The 18,584-nt window shown below is 50.9% G+C and overlaps 7 protein-coding genes across 7 annotated transcripts; 5 read left to right on the top strand and 2 right to left on the bottom strand.

Moving 5' to 3' along the window:
- Positions 1-1,011: 1,011 nt before the first annotated feature.
- On the top strand, positions 1,012-2,101 carry JN550_004349 (uncharacterized protein; the record flags this gene model as incomplete). The annotated part of the gene is made up of 4 exons (XM_049315855.1): positions 1,012-1,168; positions 1,222-1,461; positions 1,610-1,694; positions 1,753-2,101. 4 exons carry the CDS (start codon positions 1,012-1,014, stop codon positions 2,099-2,101), a joined length of 831 nt encoding a protein of 276 aa, XP_049173887.1.
- Positions 2,102-6,746: 4,645 nt separating this feature from the next.
- Positions 6,747-7,700, bottom strand: JN550_004350 (uncharacterized protein; the record flags this gene model as incomplete). The annotated part of the gene is made up of 2 exons (XM_049315856.1): positions 6,747-7,429; positions 7,493-7,700. 2 exons carry the CDS (start codon positions 7,698-7,700, stop codon positions 6,747-6,749), a joined length of 891 nt encoding a protein of 296 aa, XP_049173888.1.
- Positions 7,701-8,608: 908 nt separating this feature from the next.
- JN550_004351 (uncharacterized protein) lies at positions 8,609-9,082 on the top strand (the record flags this gene model as incomplete). The annotated part of the gene is made up of 2 exons (XM_049315857.1): positions 8,609-8,677; positions 8,726-9,082. 2 exons carry the CDS (start codon positions 8,609-8,611, stop codon positions 9,080-9,082), a joined length of 426 nt encoding a protein of 141 aa, XP_049173889.1.
- A 1,378-nt stretch (positions 9,083-10,460) lies between these two features.
- Positions 10,461-12,182, top strand: JN550_004352 (uncharacterized protein; the record flags this gene model as incomplete). Its single annotated transcript, XM_049315858.1, has 1 exon — positions 10,461-12,182. The coding sequence occupies one exon, from the start codon at positions 10,461-10,463 to the stop codon at positions 12,180-12,182; it is 1,722 nt and encodes a 573-aa protein (XP_049173890.1).
- Positions 12,183-13,449: 1,267 nt separating this feature from the next.
- On the top strand, positions 13,450-16,223 carry JN550_004353 (uncharacterized protein; the record flags this gene model as incomplete). The annotated part of the gene is made up of 7 exons (XM_049315859.1): positions 13,450-13,981; positions 14,033-14,910; positions 14,968-15,349; positions 15,436-15,658; positions 15,739-15,865; positions 15,924-15,986; positions 16,200-16,223. The coding sequence occupies 7 exons, from the start codon at positions 13,450-13,452 to the stop codon at positions 16,221-16,223; spliced, it is 2,229 nt and encodes a 742-aa protein (XP_049173891.1).
- A 605-nt stretch (positions 16,224-16,828) lies between these two features.
- On the top strand, positions 16,829-17,497 carry JN550_004354 (uncharacterized protein; the record flags this gene model as incomplete). Its single annotated transcript, XM_049315860.1, has 1 exon — positions 16,829-17,497. The coding sequence occupies one exon, from the start codon at positions 16,829-16,831 to the stop codon at positions 17,495-17,497; it is 669 nt and encodes a 222-aa protein (XP_049173892.1).
- Positions 17,498-17,848: 351 nt separating this feature from the next.
- JN550_004355 (uncharacterized protein) lies at positions 17,849-18,280 on the bottom strand (the record flags this gene model as incomplete). The annotated part of the gene is made up of 1 exon (XM_049315861.1): positions 17,849-18,280. One exon carries the CDS (start codon positions 18,278-18,280, stop codon positions 17,849-17,851), a length of 432 nt encoding a protein of 143 aa, XP_049173893.1.
- Positions 18,281-18,584: the final 304 nt, after the last annotated feature.

Consider the following 18,584-nt stretch of genomic DNA (forward strand, 5'->3'; position numbering starts at 1 on the left):
TAATTGTTTTCGCGCCGGCCACATTCAGCCCGGTCTTGTCCAGTGCATGCCGGGAAAACATCAGACCGGACCATATTCGTAGAAGGGAAACTGCCGATGAGATGGCTTACTCATAGTCTGATTTCTTACCAAGGCACCTTTATGTGCCTTTCTCTATTTCCGACCATGAGTTGCCGGTGACCGAACTTTCGGTTGCTGCCGAGCTCGCCAACGGTCTCAGGTCGCCATCTGAAGTTGATGCGAAACAGTGGAACCCGTCCGACAGCCCTGCCGCCCACATCGGCTCCACACCCTTAGCTTCTCTACAGTGTTCTACTCGGATGATGCGGTCTTATAAGTCTTGGTGCTGTCAACTCGGAAACACAGGATTACGCATGTCATGTGGATCTGCGATGCCGTGAAGATCCAATGGATAAGATCGCCCAGCTGATCTGCACTGTCGCCAGGGTTCTTGGCAGAGCCTCAAAGCACTGCATTGGGAATAACCTCAAACTACCCGATAGCCAAGGCGGGCAGCTCCAGGAGGCTTGGAGCCAATGTACCTCTCGTTGCTACCAATACTGGTGGGCTTTCAGGGTTCCCATATCACCGAGGACTCCGCTGACCAGCATTGCTAACATCGTTCGACTCACGGAGGTCCTGTGTCAGGGGGACGTATCCCTCAGTGGCTGTGGCCTTGGAGAGATATGATGAGGCTCTCCGGCAGATAGGCATCTCTCAGTCGGTAATGTGGATGACTGGTTCTGATCAATGCAACGGGAGGATCTGGGCTCTCCGTGGTGGAGGTACTATATCTCTACTTCCGGAAACCCACCACTCTAATTCAAGCTTATTTCTCTCGCTTGTTCGCTTCTTTGGCCGTCATTTGATAACTCCCTCCAGGTGAGAAAAGGCCGTAGACCGGTTTTTGTGGTATACATTCTTTTTAATCACATTGTTGAGAGAACGCCGACCGAGTCTGTCCTTTCCGATCATACGATTCACCTCTTTTTTCGAGTTATCAGAGTCAACATGCAGAGCTTGATGAAGACTTTACTGCTGGCAGTTGCCGTCAGCGCTCTACCTCAGCCAATCCCTCAGGATGCTTCACCAGCAGCGCCGGCTGTAGTCACCCCAGAGGAAGCAGCAGCACAAGCCAGAGCGGCATTCATGCCAGACGGGTTCACAGGTACACGATCCAGGTCTCAGTTATTGAAAGAATACAACTAACCCTAGAAACAGCCCAGGCTAACCAGATCATCCCCGTCGTGGTTGGTGGAGCGCAGGACTTGTTCGTACCGAACGTTGTGACTGCGGCTGTAGGAGATGTGGTTCAGTTCCAGTTCAGCAATGGTAATCATACTGTCACGCAGTCCGCACAAGATGCGGCGTGTCAACCTCTCCAAGCTTCCGTCGCAACCGCTGTTCACTCAGGACATATACCGTTCCAAGACGGCCAAACCACTGTCGGTACTTTTAACAGTAAGTCATTTCGAGTCGTCTTTCTTTACCCACCCGGAACGACACGTCGAAGGCGACTTCTCAGGGCCTTAACTTTGACCTCTATTTACTATTCAGCTCAACACTGAGGCACAATTTATATAACTTGATGCTAATCACAGCCCCGTAGTGCCGGTTCTGAACACAGATCCAATGTTTCTTTACTGTGCCACCGGGCCTCACTGCCAAAACGGCCAAGTAGTCATCGTCAACCCGTAAGATACCACTGCGCTGTTGTCCCGAGAAATGGCTTCCCAAGCTAACATTACACAGAGCCAACTCGCAACAAATCGTTGACTACGCAAAGTTGTCCGCAGCTTCAGCACAGAGCGGTGATGGGACTACTGTAGTGGGAGGTACAGTGGCCCAAATCCCTCTGCAGCTTGCTGCATTCGTCCCTGCTGCACCGCAAGCAGGACCGCCTCCAGGTGCGGCAGCCCCGGCAGCTCCGGCTGCTCCAGCTGCGCCGGCGGCCCCGGCTGACCCAGCGGCGTCAAGCGTGGCAGCACCAGCTAATGCAATTACGATCACACTCCCACCTGTGGCGGCACCGGCTGCAACGGATGCGGCGGCGATACCGGGGACCACAACCGTTATTGTCACTGTGCCGGCTGCAAGATAGAGAGCGACGGTTCTTGATTAGGGGGAAGGTTGGAGAGGCGGTCGTCCAGTCATCGAGGTTTGATTGAGTGGCGCTCGTGAATACCCATCTCACATGTGGCATCGGAAATCTCACCTTGGTCTTGGGTTCTTTGTATCTATTAGGAGCAATCTAAACAAGTGGTTCCCTAGGGAATGTAATTGGTCTTTTCACACCAAGATCACAAGTCTCGGATTCAAATCGAGCCAACCCTGCATACTATCACAGCCGTGTATCTGCCTTGATCCAAGTTCATGAGAATCTGTTTTTCGGCATTTGCTGGAGATTTCAGTGTCCCGCTGCCCATGAAGGGGAACGTGATTGAGCATAGACTAGCACGAATCTCCTTGGCATTGATCAGTACGCATGGAACATAGCCCTTATTCAATCATGTGATGTGTTGCAGCGTGGAGGAGCGAAGTATCACGTCGTGAAGGATGTATGTTGGGCTATACCTTACTCCAATAGCTTCAATCTCTTTGGGAAATTTTGAATACAAGGAATTCAACATCCCTTGAGTCTGGATGGTGACTGAGCACGAAAGCCAATTCAAATTCAGACGCGAAGCAGAGTCCTCGCGAAGTTGCCCAGTTCCCCGTGGGTTTTCTGGGGCTGAATGTCCCCAGATTCCAGGACTCGACGCACACAACCGTAGCCGATCTCTCTAAAAGGGCGAATGGCGCAGCCGTGAAGCTCGAGCGCTGCGGATATCTATTACTGATGGCAAGCAAAAGATTTCTCGAGACCATCAATTTAGCGACTTTGACATAGGTTTCTGTCCGAACGATTCTCCAGAAGGACTCTAAAACAGCGCACTTCGTTCTAGCGCTGTCTCACGGTCGCGATCGCCATATAGCCGAGCACCATAGCTCAGTAGTAAGACAATGATAAACTCGCCGTCGTCGCGGTTGTGCGAAGCTGTAGATAGTGGCGTCTGGTCGTATTAGAAAATCATTGATACAACCTGAAGATATGGAATAGTAAAAAAAGGGGGGGAGCATACAGAGTCTGCCTGCCCAATTGTAGGGCTTATGAGGGAGGTCTTGGAGCCCAACCTGTGTAACAAGGCCCTGTAGCGTATCACTCATATTGGGATTGGCGCCATTTTTAAGCAGCGACTCGGTGTCTCGCACATTGCCAGAACGGATGGCAATACGAAGTGGTAATTCTTGACCATCACCGAGCCTGTTTCAAATCAGTACCGCGGCAAAGCAATGCCTCTAGGAAAGTTTCCCTCTTTTCTGCTGTCTCGGCTGGAGTAAACATCCATCCAAGTCGGAGGCATCATAAATTGGGTACGGGCGCCATCGTCAAATAAGCTCATCACACGGTACAAGGCCAGCACCCACTTTAATGAATCGGCAGAGGACTTCATGGCCATTACCCACTCAGTCCATTGATAGTTGCCCCAAGTTTTATGAGTGTAGTCACCGCTGACATTTGGCGGCAAAGAAAAGCAGGGAAGCGTGCATCGTCGCCTTTGCTGTGCACTGCAGCGATATGCAGGCTTCTCTGGTGGACAAGGTAGTCGATCAGGCCTGTCAAAGCCTGGGATGCTGTCAAGGCAGTGCATTAGGTTTACAGGAGGTCCGGTGGGACACGTACAGTGTCCGCTATATAATCCCCGTCTTGTCCCTCTTACTTGAAAGGGGACAAGATTCAGTCTTTCTATGAATTGAACCATACATTGGACTTCTGATTATACCTGACCTCAAATTCCTTCTGACAGATGCAGTTTCAACAAGCCCTCGCAGTCGCCGTGTAGTCGTAATTATATCCCCCAGACGTGCTAGTCCTCAACAGATATGTGTACTCTGCAGTGTCTCGTCGGCAAATGATTAATCGGGCTGTCGACGATCGCTTGAAGCATATCAAAATATGAAGGTAGGGAACACTGGGACTGCCCGATGGCTCCGAAGAGGCATTGGGGTGCTACTTCGTTCACATCAATGCTGTGGTCTATGGACCATTGAACAGTCTCATCATGCCTATTAGCCACACTGCATTGGTGTGATCGGCATGCTGGCTCCAGAGAATGTATGCGCGAAACTTGAGTGATAAGCTTGGGGCAGCAAACTCTTGGTATCCAGCCTGAAGCGTAAAGCATGATGGAGTGTCGTTGCACGGCATGTTCCGCCGCTCAAGCGACAACCAGCAGCATTGATTCATTCTTCTTGTTGAACTCAGATAGCTACGGTACGATGTTCAGACACAGCTTTTGGCAGACCTGTGGAAGGGAAGCAATCTTGGGCTAATAATACTCGAGCCGCATCTCCGTTGACGGTTGTAACCTTCTTGGAGTTCGCGGCGAGCTGAAGGACCTTGACCGGAATATTCCACAAGCCAGGCTTTCTACTAAAAGGTGGTAATGCCCGCATATTTCGTGTTTCCGGGGTTTCACAATTAAAGCGTAGGACGCTTTACAATATCAATACGTTCAATTCATACCATTTAAGGGATGCTCTATCTTGCAGCACATGGCTTTTCTCCCTTTCGAGGAAACAGCATCCAGGAAAAGGTCACTTATTACCTCTTGCGAATTCGCAAGGGAAGTATCCTTCGTTACCACAACGGTGACCGTTAAGAGAAACTTCAGAGCCAATTTCTCTGCTCCAATACACGGTGATGCACACTCTTAGACGATGATAGTGATTTCTCGAGGACTCCCATTTCTCTACATTGAACATGACTCGTTCCACGGTCTCAATAATACGAGTATCAGCAGCAGTGGCGCAGACCCTGTTGAAACTGTCTCCGTACGGCTCTCAATATCCAGCCGAGGAGCCCTTCAAATCTATGTCAAATGGATATTGAAGTAGACAAGTAATTTGCTGCGCTCTTGCAATACATTTGTGAGTAGTGATAGCACGTTTACGTAGCAAGATACCGAAACCCTTCGGCTAGCCCCATCACAAACGGTCCTTATTCTTGGCCGCCCTCCAGGTTATCCCTGAGCCGTTGCTTGGCACAAATATCTCCACCAACTTTCTCTCGAGCCCGGCATCATTCCCGACATGGTGTTTTGGCCATTGGGAACCTCTCCCCGCACATGGAGCAGGCATGTTGTGTTTAGCCGGTGAACAACAATCAGCCTCTCGAACCCAATCCTTACAGTCAGGATGGTCCCTTGTAAGTACCTGAGACTTGGAGGCAAGGCCAGTTCCTCCATTACATTAGTGAGCAGCACTGTGTGACAGCCGTGACAGCCTGCTGGTGATCAAGCTGACAGGTCTCTTACTGGATGTCGTGCAGCTGCGGCTAGGCTTAGAGCCTGTTCAAAGCTTATGTAGGCTTTAAATCCTGCATGTGTTTCGCGTAGAACTTCCCGTGATTGGGAGGAAACGAAGGAAGGGGCCACTAGATGAAAATTATCTGCTGCCAGACTGAGAGCACAGAGGCCGGCTTTGCGAAGGCTACTGCCATTTCTAACAAGCAGATCCTGGCCTCGATGAAAAGCGCCGATACTTACAGAAACAGAAGCAAACATTAACCCCATACGGATCAATGTGCATGAAAGACCTCGTCATGTGAGAATTAGGCTTCGATGCAAGTCTCAAGCAAACACGTGGGCCAGAATGTAATGGCTTGCTGATTGACGAGACCGGGTCTACTAAGGCACATATCCTCCTCGGTTGACCCGCTGTGTGGGGTCTTCGTCAACGAGACAGGAGAGGAGCCAACCGTACCAGAAGAAGCCACCAGTCTTGATGAGGAGCTGGATGTGGATAGTTCTATTGTCACCGACGATGTATTTACCGACCACAGAAATTGCCGCTCATGATCGTGACATAACCTTCCCTGTAGCGCGAAACCCTTCAACGGCAAGGCTGCCATAAGCCTCAACGAACACTGCATGGGTCTAGACTGAATGGTCCCGGGAATGTTTGCCTCCTGCAGCATGCAAGAGTTCGCCCCGGCTCGGTCAACACGGCCCGATGGATAGCGATGGAGCATCGGACCAGCCTTTGAAACCTGCATTGCATGAGAGCCGCAGAGTCGCATGCACACTAGCAAAAATACCATATGCAGCCTTACAGAATTACTCTGCAGCGTTGGATCCACTTCCCGTGAGAATTGGTCTCTAGTACTCGCGCCATCTTGCTATACTGCTTGGCTCCTGCCGAATGGCACTCGAGATGATGGGATGTGGCACCTTGTCGTAAATTATGCGCCCGGCTTTCCAATCAGGTCAACTCCGTATGCTGTGTAGCGTGGCGGGAGACACGTGCCCAGCATGTTTTTTGCTGAGACATACGTCGGGGAAGACCCGAAGTGGAGCAGAACCAGATCTTACACATTCTAGCTTGGCGGCAGGCGAGATCCGTCACATCAGTGCTCTTTGGCTACAATACTATGATAGACTACGTGTTTGGTGGAGCATGAGGCTCTGCTAGGACACGCCAAGAATCTCGGACTCTTTGACCGCCCTAGAACTCGACTGGTAGCGAGGGCTCACGTTGCTCGCCCAAAATGATAGCCATCAAGGAAATCAAGATGGAAACTCTCTCAAAGGTTTCGAGTCAAAGGTTGAGTGATTTGATGGTGCGATTGTCAGTGAATTAACGAGCTAGAAAACTTTTCCAAACATGCCATCAGCCGCCCCGCCCACCATTGATGTCCTTCCACATCACAAAATAAAGTCATCATCTTGGTTTACACCGTTGACATGATTCGGGTTCTCTCTCCCAAAGTACGCATAGTACTGGTCAGGCATATGCAGCTGTGTGACACCCAAAGGCTTGTTCATAACATATTTGTACTTATCCATATCCAGCGAGACCTCCGTTCTAAATTCAGTAAGTCGATCGAAGTCGATACACTGTCGATCAACGCTCATGTCTGGCCATGGGTTATTCTGAGTCTCCACCCAATGCAGTGTGATGAGATTGACGTTGCCGCTGCATGTTAGTGCTTGCAGCAGGATGTCGGCACAGTGGTTAATGTGCATCTCCCGAGTTTTGAAGATATTCGTTCGGCCTTGAGACACATTGTAGTACTGGCCATATGCGATCTTACGCAGGGCGTTGAGGCAGTGAATCTGATGATATACATCGAACACTGCCGCATATGCATCGTCGCCCAGTCCCCATATCTCGTCCTCAAGCTTCACCGCAGTTTCTGGGTCCTTCCCTAACTTGACGATGGAGTTCCTATTCACCGGCATAACTCGAAGGAGTTCATACTCTTCCCATAGCTCATCAGCTTTTGGGTTCGGGGGCTGTCTTGCGATGGATGGCTCTTGAGGAGGGAATAGTGTCCCATTGATTGTCTTGACATGGGGTCGCAGGTCTATCATATCGTACACGGGACCTGAAAAGAAGTTAGTCCGACGTCACCCGGGGCGAGATGAATCGTTCAGAATTTTCAACTTACTCCATGTGGAAGTACGTCTCAGATGGGCGTTCAGCTTCCACAAACCGTGGTAATATCCATAGGACGCCACGAGCAGACAGAGAGAAACGATAAGTAGACCGACGTTGATGACCGTAATAATCATTACGCTGCGTTTCCATGGTGGGCGTCTCTCTGTAGGTATCGAAGACTTGAGGGGCATATATCCATTGCTTAGACGCAACCACATTGTGGCAAAGGAACACAGGTTATGAAGAGCGTATGCAATGATATCAGTATAGTGATTTGAGTTAAGAAGAATCTTGAGGAGAAAATTTTGGGGGGGAGCATGCTCCTTGACAGTTGCTGAAATAGCTCTGAGGACGTACTGGACACAAGAGTGGTCGATGGATGGGCCCCAATGGTGGAAACCCCGACCTTAGTCCTTGATGTGACAACTAGGGAAACTCGGAACCTAACCCGGTTAAGTGACAGGAAAACTTGACCAAGGTACGCACATACGCCGCTACTAGCTCGCTACCGATTTGCTGAAGTACCAGAACTAGTCAATATACTCTTCCGAGAGACAGACAGACATCCATCCACAAGGCTAGGGACCCTTGTTCAAGCCAAAATCCCGCCGCAGCCAACCATCCTGAGCCATGACAAGCGGTATCACACCCATATTGATGCAAGTCAGCTTCTGGAGACGAGAGCCTCCACAAGACCAAGTAACTTGAGGTATAACGTCGCGATACTTTGCCGCAGGCTCCCATGTATCATATACTATTCCAAGCCCCGCAAAGCCTGGTTCTACAGTGTCATCGTGGTATATAGACACGGACATGTATATCGTGGCTTGCCTTGGCATCGAAACGAGGAAGACAAGCCTTCAAGCGCTCTACCTCGCCTATGGTTGCCAATAACCCCATGAGGCACAGGCATCTCGGAGTTAAGTGAGTTCATCGACCTCTGGCGCGATACAGTTGTGTATCCTTCTGGAACTGTTGGCGTTCAACTATAAATGGCCGCCATCTGCCCACACTTCCTCAAGTCAGGTCATCGCAACTCTACCTCCATTACACATCAGCTTCTTCCTTACTACCCCTTCAGCTCGCTTACAAGACAATCAAGAAGTCTCGACTTACGCATTTCACCATGTATGCCAACGCAATCTACGTCATGCTGAGCCTCTGCTCTGTCTCTGCAATGGCTGCTCCGGTCGCTGTAAGTTTGCCGTAATGCTTGAGCTCGACTATGGCCGTTAACATACAGAAGGGAAACGTGGAGCGCTCCCCGGCTCCTTCTTCTGAAGAACCCGCCAAGCAGCTCTACTGGACTGAAGGGCTTCTTTTGGCTGATGAGAATGCCAAAGCCAAGCGTTCTGAGGCTGAACCTGCGAAGCAGCTCTACTGGACTGAAGGGCTCCTACTGGCTGATGAGAATGCCAAAGTCAAGAGATCCAATGATGAACCTGCCAAGCAGCTTTACTGGACCGAGGGTCTCCTTCTGGCTGACGAAAACGCCAAGGTTAAGCGCTCTGATGAATCTGCTCTTCCAAAGGCTGAGCGCGCGGAGCAGCTCTACTGGACTGAAGGACTCCTCATGGCCACCGAGAGCACCGACGCTTAGAGCTGACCTGAACAGAGGGTTGAAAGTGTTGCTAAACCGCGACTTGACAATGGCGAGAGGATAGGAGTTCGAACGCTGATATGGAGCTTGTCAGATTTGTGTACTTGTCTGCTTCTCAAATACCTAAGACTCCTTCAGCACCGGAGTGTTATCCATGTACATAGTAGAATATTCTATGTATCCATAGTTGGGGAAACGCCTTACTTTGAGCCATTCACTCTGTCTGGTCCGTTCATCTCGTTGCGTCAAGTTTTAGTGCTGTCTACACTAAAACCCCAAATCATATTCACATAAAACCAAGTAACAGCTTTGGCGTGTATCACCGACTGAATTGTGTGATTCGACTAATTACAAGTAATTTAATGGGCTGGGTAACGGTTATATAATGGGTATGATGACTCTTGGCCATGATGTTCATCGCAGTAGGCTTTCCTCAGACCCCTCTCACTCCTTGCGCTACTCACCATCGGCCAACATTACATATCAAGAACTAATCAGCGTAGCTATGCCCCGCGTTTTGGTCTTTTAACGATATGCTCTGATCAAGGATGCGATGATGTTTGCACGCTGAGTGCGAAATGACTTCTCTAATGGTTCACTTCGTTAAAATATTTTGACTGATTCTTTGAGCCTAATTGAACCCTAAGATCTAAGCACATCCACTATGCTATACGTTGGTAAAACCACCACTAACCATATCGCATGAATCAAGTGGCCTCGCATCTGACAATCATGCCCCGTGAGAAGCGGCAGAAGGCTTCGCAGCTTCCAGCAAGCCGATGCTCGTTTGTAACAGCAAGACAGGTTATAGAAATTATGTAGCCAAAATAGTAATTCGGAGAAACGTGTGCAATCTTAAGCGGAAATGATTGGGTCGAAAAGCTCACCCGAAACTTTAGGTATGGGCTCTATAATGATCTTCAAGTTCGGTCTAACGACTTTTGATTGATGGCAGTGGCTCGTTCGGGACTTTTGAGTTGCTTGAAAACATTCTCGTGGCTGAAAAGAAGGCCATCAGCCAAAGTTTTGATTCGGGTTTAAGTTGGCAGTATGTTGATTTCACCACAACACGAGCAAGTTAATGCCGATGAATCACAGGTTTACACGTATGTTAATATAGATAACTTCGACCTTTTGTCGGTACTTTTCTTATCAACTGTGCGTCTTGGGTGTCGAATCTCCGAAAGCTACCTCTCAAATAATATTTAATGACCGTTACCCCCAGCGCCATTTACGCATTGCGTATGACAACACCAAAGCACCCAGCACTGATTCACGTGAAAAACATTGACGTACAAGTATCTTTCTGTATACTTGAATCTTTTACTTGTTCCACCTTCGCCACACTTACGAAGTCCATTTACTGTACATTATCACCATGACTTCTATGAGTACTGTCGTTTGCCCGACAGATAGTCAGGCTACAAGTGGCTTCACTATTTGCAGCACCTTGCCGGTAACTGGGTACACTCGACGCAGCTTGGAGACACAGCACACCCCAAAGTCTCAGAATCCCAGGACGCATACACGAGATCGCCTTACCCATCAAACCCAGCCTTTCTCGGGCTACTGGTCCCTGCCCGATACCCAATGGGAGCTGACAACAGTGCTCAATCCTCAAGAAAGGGGCGCGCTAATGGATTGGACTCCGACGAAGTCTTGCGTACTTGACGAAAACTTGATACGTATTCTACAATCGTGGGGATCAGCACTCATTCATATTAAGAAGATATACCGACGTCTGAACGATTTGCCAGCGTATCACGCCCATTTCCAACCTCTAGTCGAGCATTACTACGATGTTCGACGTCTGAAAGATCTCGTGGAATACATTGGAACTGTTATATTAGAGCACATTTTGGGAAATTATGAATGGACAGAGACCGGTATCGATCCTAATGACCCAGAAGACACACCACTAGCCCAGGCTCGTCGCGCGGCGGTTCTGATGTCTCAAGCTGGCTTCGGGAACTGGCTCCGCCTGATTGTCGAAAATTTCGGGGAAGTGCCCGTACAGGCGAGACGATCAACGCAAATCATCAACTTTGACTTTCATTTCAGCCTACAAGGACTTCCATCAATCGTCTCGCATCTTCTGCGTTCAAACGGCACAAAAGGCGAGGTCCTGGTCATTGACCTGAATCTGTTTGTTGAACGCCGTTCTAGTTGGCCTTATGCAGGAGTGTCTACATCGGTTCAAGAACGTGAGACAAAAAATTCTCAAGTCACTCCTGTCACGACTAAAAACGACTTCTATGAATCTGTTACGACTGTCCCCCCAAGCCCTCCAAGAACCTCGAGGAAGGTCGAGGAAGATATCTTTGAGACGACTAATGCTGCTACTTCCCACTCCGGTGACACACACGATGATATACAACTTCATGACCCGGAGTCTGCCTTAATCGATGCCGGCCCCGAAATTGGACCCGACAAGTCCCTAGGCGACCTGCGCCACATCCATAAGACGTTCAGCGAGGAAACTTTGGCGACCCTTGCCAGAATCAGAGAACAATTGTCCAAGGCCATCGAGGAAGAGGATAGAGCGGAGCGGATGCTGAACGGCCATGATACTCCTCTCGCAGAAAATGACATTGCATCAGATCGTAACTACTTGGACGAGGCATCTGCTCATCATCTGAGCGGCATTCTGAATGAATATATCTCCCCTACATCGGACCAGACAGACGCGGAGGAGGAAGCACAATGCGATAGCAGCGGTGTGAATTACGACCAACAGGACGAGAGCTCGGGTTTGGGAGCAGACGATGATGTTATCAATCGGTGCACGCCCGCAGAACTCCGCCGGCTGAGAGATGAGCTTGCCTTAGAAATGTATACGATGTTAGCCTACCTCAAAGAACAGGCTTTGGAAGACAAAAGTGCCGAGGATAGTGACAGTGCCGAGGGCGAGCAGCCAGTGCCGGACTGGTTGGAAGATCAAATTGCAGACACTTGCGCAGGCGCATGGGAACATGGTCGCCTGCTAGGACATTCTCTGAGGATGAGGAGCTCTGTAGCAGCTGCATACGCACACGAAGAGCAGCTTGAATTGGAAACGCTTGCAACGGACGAGCCGGAAACGACAGAAAAAAAATCCTGAGTGGCTCTGATAGACATAGACACCAGAAGCACACTGGTTCTTTTAGATGTGGTATGTCACTTTGCCTATAGGAAGATTGGACCTCTGGACAGGAGACAAAGATTCCGTGTCAAGGTACCGGACAGGATGCCGGGACAAATTAGATCAGACTCACTTGCATATCCAAATTAAGAAAATTGATTCCAGGTTGCCCTTTGTTCATCTGCGTTGACATACCGTGCTCAGCTTTCGGCCTTCCCAATTTAGGAACTAGGTACCGAGAAATGTAGTCGCTGATTGAGGTACATAACAACTATTTGTCAAGAACAGGAACCACTTGAAGGATGGACCACCCGAGTTCAAGCCGCGCTCTCGAGCCGAGGGGGCAAGGCAGCCACTTATTGACTGCCATGAAGGCTGAGGTACAGGGGATGGTGTCGTGAATTACCCTTGCTTGGTTGCGACTTTCCGTCAGCGTCATAAAACACAAGCTTCTGGTCCATGAGAACCCGCTTTAGCGTGCATAGCATAGCCACCGTCGTGGGAACGGCTAGCGGGCCTGCCCCGCGACGTTCGTGTTAGCCCCGGGGTGCAAGGGGCTCTTGTCTGCCTTGTGCTTGTCTACTGCCCTCCAACCCCCGTGGAACCCCGTGCAGGGCGACACAACCCTGACGACTTTTCCGAGAGGGGCATATGCATGGAAGATGATGCTGCCCTTCGATAATCCTTCAGAGCAGGGCGAGTGACGTCGGTCCGATGGATGTGCATGCAGTCAGCCGAGGCGCAGCAACGACCCCGCCAAGCCAGCGGCTCAGATGGCGCCCCGGAGGCGTGTAGGATCACGGAGAGAACCACAGCAGTCCACCCAGTGTGCGGCTACTCCCTGCCAGCGCCCACCAGCACGGCGGAGAAGTGTCAATCGCCTAGAGTTAACTTAGGAATGCAGTCGACTGTGCCTCCCGTCTATTGGAAAATGGCACCCTAATTGCCGCAAACCCACCGGCGAGTAGGCGTGTGACCTGTGACGAAGCCACACTCTCGGTCACCACATCGAGGTCGACGAGGCGGGGAGGCAAGTTCAGCCGCAGATAAATATATGTTGATAGTTCCGCCATTGGCACTGCTTTCTGCTTCGGCCTCTACCCAACGATCCCCCGACAGACAACACTCCATGCTTGGTCCGGATCAATGATTGCCTCTCCTTGAGTGAATCTGCCACTTTCCCATTCGCAAGTTGTCCATGACCTGCAACTCAGCACAGCCAATTATTGACTGAGCAGAGTTCACCATGGCTTACAAAACCGACGCCAAGAGCAGCAGTCCGCCGCCTGCCGCCGACAACTCCGCTCCGCCACCGTACACTGCTGTCGCTAGCGCTCCACCACCTCAAGGCCCACCACGACAGCTTTCCGAGAAGGAGATCGCGAGCCTCAATGCCGCTTTCTCGTCGCTGCAGATTCCTGACATAGTGAAGAAGGTGGACGAGAGCACGTGTCTCGCCCATTTGAAGCTTCTTTCGGCTTTCCACAATCTCAAAGAGGATGTCGGATACACCGATGGGCTGTGGGAAATTTTCGATGCTCGAGCTGCCAGGTCTACGGATGGCGACGAGGATCCGGCGGCCGTACTGGCCAAGCTTCGAGAGAAGCGGTGGGCTGTATATGTCGCACGGGCAGTAGATCGTTACGAGGTGTGGTGGAATTCACTCCCCTCAGATCCTCTGACGATTGATGATATGACCGCCGAGTCTCCAAAGTATGGAGAGTTTGTCAATAGTGCGACGACAATGCAATGGACTGCCGAAATGTTGCCTCCGCTAGGTATGGGCGCAATAAAGTATTAGATATGAAGAAGGAAACTGACGATTCTAGATGTCCTCATGGTTTGGCATGCTCATTGCCTTAACCCACACGATTACCTAGAGGACTGCATCCGCGCGGGGAGGAGAGACCTCTGGACGGCTGGTTTCCCCTGGAAATTGGTTAACGAAGCTGTAGACAGCAGCTTCAACTACCAGGTCTCGCAGGGTTGCACTACGGCTTGGACGACCGCCACCGGCAGAGCGTGGCACAACGTTGGGGATTCCGTCATGAAGACGCTGAAGTGCCCAGCTTGCTTAGAGCGCCTAGAGATTCCATGGACAACTTGTGGAGTACCCGAAGACTTTAAAGGACCCCGGCCGGATCTGGTAGGCTCAGGCTACGGCGACGGGGAATTCAGCTATATATGCTTCCAATGCTCAACTGAGATCACCAGGGACTTTCTTGAGGTTGCAAAGTTCATCAACGACACCAAGGCGCTTCTAAGCAAGAATCAGCCAATGCCAGGGACGATTCTGGACTACCGAACTGGGTTGCCAGAGAAGCTTTTAGTGCGCCATTTTGATCCCGTCAAGCTGGAGCTTTTATTCCCCAATCGGCTGATCCAGAATCACCTATGGAATGAAGTCTTACCGCTGATCAACGCGGAACGGGATCTACGGCCAACCACTATGGATTCGATCTTGCGCCCTGCGAACATGGAGACCATCCGAAGCATGATCGAGGAGGCCCTCAAAGATCCTGATACTGTGAGGGCGGTCGAAGGGATGACGGGAATTTCAGCCCTAGGCCGTCCTCGGCTCACAAAAAGGGCAAGGATACCCGTTAGGAAAATGATGGCTCATTACTGGGGCAACTCCTCACCCTTCGCTCTTGAGCTTGGCGGCGCTGTCATGCGACAGGGTATTTTTACAGACAAGATGCACAAGGTTTGTCACTGGGAAAGTCGTCGAGAACCATGGATTCGAATACTGATGGGGTAGCAGATTGACTGGCTGCACAGTCCGGCTGCTCTAGACACGATGAAACGTCTGATTGCCAAATATCAACGGTTTGTTTCGATAATGGCTTCTTACCAGGACCGAGTCGTAGTTCCTACGCTGGATGTAGATCTGGCTTGGCATACTCATCAACTCAGTCCCCGATCGTACCACGACTTCACGGTTAGCAAAACTTCTAAATTCATCGACCATGACGACAAGATCAACGAGGACAAGCTCAACTCCGCATTCGAGTGGACAAGCAAGACTTACCAGGATCTTTTTGGGGAAGTGTACAGCGAATGTACTTGCTGGTACTGTGAAAGCGTACGAACATCGCATGTCAGCTCTGTAGGGAAATTATTTGGTGTCTCAAAGGGCGACAAGAGTAAGAAATCCCTGAGGAAGCGCCGTGGGATATGCGACCGATTGGCTAACTTAATTAGTTTCTAACGAGTTCTATGACTCTGGTAGAGCAAATCAATGCCTCGGCCCACATCTCTGCTCATAACGCCGTCAAATACGTCGATGCCGATTCCAAGCGGAACGTAGCACTACTTGCCATGCACACAGCACAAGTAGCGCGGCTCGATGAAAATTACAAGAAGGCCCAAAAGCGAGCTGAGAAGAAGGGTCGCAAATTACCGCCAAGGGACGAGTATTACTACTACTGGGGGTATCCGTATATGATGTATGGGTAAGTTGTCTATCGCCTTGCAATCCATGCCTTTCGATGGATGAGTCGGGCAAGGGTGGTGCTGATTTCTCTGTAATTAGTCCATGGGTCTACCCGATCTACTACACACCGGGTTATTACTATTGTGACCCAGGCGTTGCGACAGCTGGGACGGGTACACCTGGCGCTTGTGCCGCCGGATCCTGCGGAGGAGCAGTTGGCTCCGGGGTAAGTACTTGCTCTTCAGTGATTCTGGAGGTCTGGATAGTAGCTGACGGGCGAACAGGCATGCGCAGGTGCCGCGGCAGGTGGCTGTGGAGGATCAGGTGGTTGTGGAGCTGGTGCTGCGGTAAGTCCACGCCTAAAGACTGATGAAACCATGGTACTGACAATTCCAGTGCTCGGCAGCAGGAGGCTGCGGAGGCGGCGGCGGAGGTGGTGGAGGTGGAGGGGGCTACAGCGGAGGTTCTTGCGGCAGCGGCGCCGGCGGAGGCTGCGGTGGAGGAGGCGGCGTAAGTCCAGCATAATTACTCTTCATGAAGTGTTGCTAACGAAATCACAGTGTGGCGGCGGCGGCGGTTGCTAGATACGTTGGGCGGAGTCGGGTTCACTTTATACTCATGTGACGAATCTTTCCTCCCAAGTTTACCTTGGTTTCAAGCCTCTTTCAAGTTATAACCAGACGGCGTGTCGATTGTTGATTGCCTATATTCCCCAGCCTGCACTGTTTATATGAATATTAAAAAATTGTATCACGGCTATCAACTGAGGTTTTGTGTAAAGTGCATCTGAATACACATCCATGTGTCCGATTGCCGGAAGTAGAAGCCTGAACGCACTACTCCTTTGTTGGCACGGTGGCTGCAGGCACTAAAATGTGGTGCAGAGTTACAGCTAGGTCGTCGTAATAAGCTTTGGCTACGCATGTAGCCAAGATGCTTGTCGCTGGGACTTCCCCCGGCGCCCAGGAACGCGCGTAGTCGATGACGCAAACGACGTGCGCAGCAATGTAAGGTACTTTAGGGTCCTAGGTGAAACTCTCCTCGCGTGTGCGGGTAAGATTACATCGCGAAAAGGGAGTACGGACTCCCGGTTTACGTTAAAACATACACACTCTGCCAGCGAACGCGAACGCAACATTTGCCTTGTTCCGCATAGTGCAGCTTCCTCCAGACTTGAAGCCATATCAATATGGCTGGACCAGCGGATGAAGAGAAGAAGCAGGAGGAGGTTGAGCAGCCGGCGCAAGAGCCCCCAGAAGATGACGAGACTTATGTCGAGCAAGACGATGAGGTAGCCGAGGAAAATGCCGGAGATGAAGAAGTAGCCAGCAACGAGGAAGACCAGGAAGTAGCAGAAGAAGAGGACGCGGAAGATGAGGAAGACGTTGAAGACGATGAAGACGAGCAACAGGAAGAGCAAGAGGATGAGGAAGAGATCATAAGCGAAGAGGACGGGTCCGGTGAGGACGCCGAGGACCAAAAGGGAACGAAACGCAAGCCCGAACCGCAGTCGCAGGCCGGCACGTCCAAGATGCAGAAGACCAACGGTTCATCCAAGGTCGACGCCTCGAAGCCCAACGCCGCAGCCGCCGAGGGGAAGGTCGGATCCAAGCACGACGAGCCGCGCGACCCGAGCACGCAAGGGTCCAACAGCCGCCTGCCCGAGAAGGGTCAACAGGTGCACTGGAAGGCCCTGCCCGGGTATGTGGACGGCGAGGTGGTAGAGATCTTGACGAGCAGCAAGGAGGTCGACGGCAAGAGCGTCAAGGCGAGTGAGGATGACCCGAGGATTGTGCTGAAGAGCAACAAGAGCGGCAAGATTTGCGTGCACAAGGCTGACGCTGTGTACTTCGATTGAGAAGGTGAGAGGGTACCTAAACCTCGTTAGCGGATAGGCAAAGAGATAGGAGCATCGTTATAACATAACGAGTGTGCGTGTGCGCGTTTGAGTACTTCCGACTAGCACACGGATGTTCAGCGGCCTCTACTGGACTGTTACAGAAATGGTAGACTTAACCATATGTTCGAGTCATATTTGTTGACTAGGATCATGTATAGTACTTTGTTCTCTATATTCTGGATGGGGCTAGATGGCACAAATTCTGTTTTAAGACTATGAAAGTTGAGGGGCGAGTTATTAACCAAGTCAATCAAGTATCATGATATCTTCAATCCACGAATAGTGATCACGGCACCGTTCTCTTCCAGTCTAATCCACCCACCAGGAGACCTTCTTTCCTTCGCATGTCATTGTACCCGATGCAGCAGTTCTCCCGCTGCTGCCGAACCTCTGGATGACGCCGTCATAAATGTCCAGTATATCTTGGTTGGCAAACGAGAACACCAGGGGGTCTGCTTGGCCGGGTCCCCTTCCCAGCGAGAACTGGCAAGGGTAGCCCACTACACTTCTCCGTTCGCCCTCTGCAGAACCTGTGAGGTTGGCAAACCAGTCCCCTGCGTCACTGGCAACACCTCTGCAGGCATCTTGGCATTCGTCGTTCGTTGGGGCAGAAGCATTGATGGGCTGAGCGTTCCATGTGTCTGGCGTGCAATATCCCACGATGGACTTGTCGCCAGTACACCAGCCTTGGGCGGTTACAATGGGAGACCAAAGGGCAACGACGAAAGACAGAGAGCGCATTTTAGCTTAGGTGTGGAAGCAATAGGGGGACAGTAATGTTGAAGCAGCTGGTCATGTGTACGTTCTATTGGCCTGTCGAGAAACTGATGTAAAGCAAACCATGGCAGACAAGCGGGTCAAGAAAGGCTCAAGTGCCAAACAGCAGCTATTTGTACACGAGGGACAGAGCACGGCATCGCGGTAAGCTGTTGACCGACTGTTGTTCGAGATGTTAGGCACATAATCCGGTCCTTTCGGGCAAGATTAGGTGAGAGGTCGTTGACCCCAGGAATCGCGCGATCCAATAAGACATGTGCCCTGGTGT

This window comes from Neoarthrinium moseri, assembly GCF_022829205.1.
Source record: "Neoarthrinium moseri strain CBS 164.80 chromosome Unknown scaffold11_Wmoseri_CBS_16480, whole genome shotgun sequence".
Classification (NCBI taxonomy): Eukaryota; Fungi; Ascomycota; class Sordariomycetes; order Amphisphaeriales; family Apiosporaceae; genus Neoarthrinium; species Neoarthrinium moseri.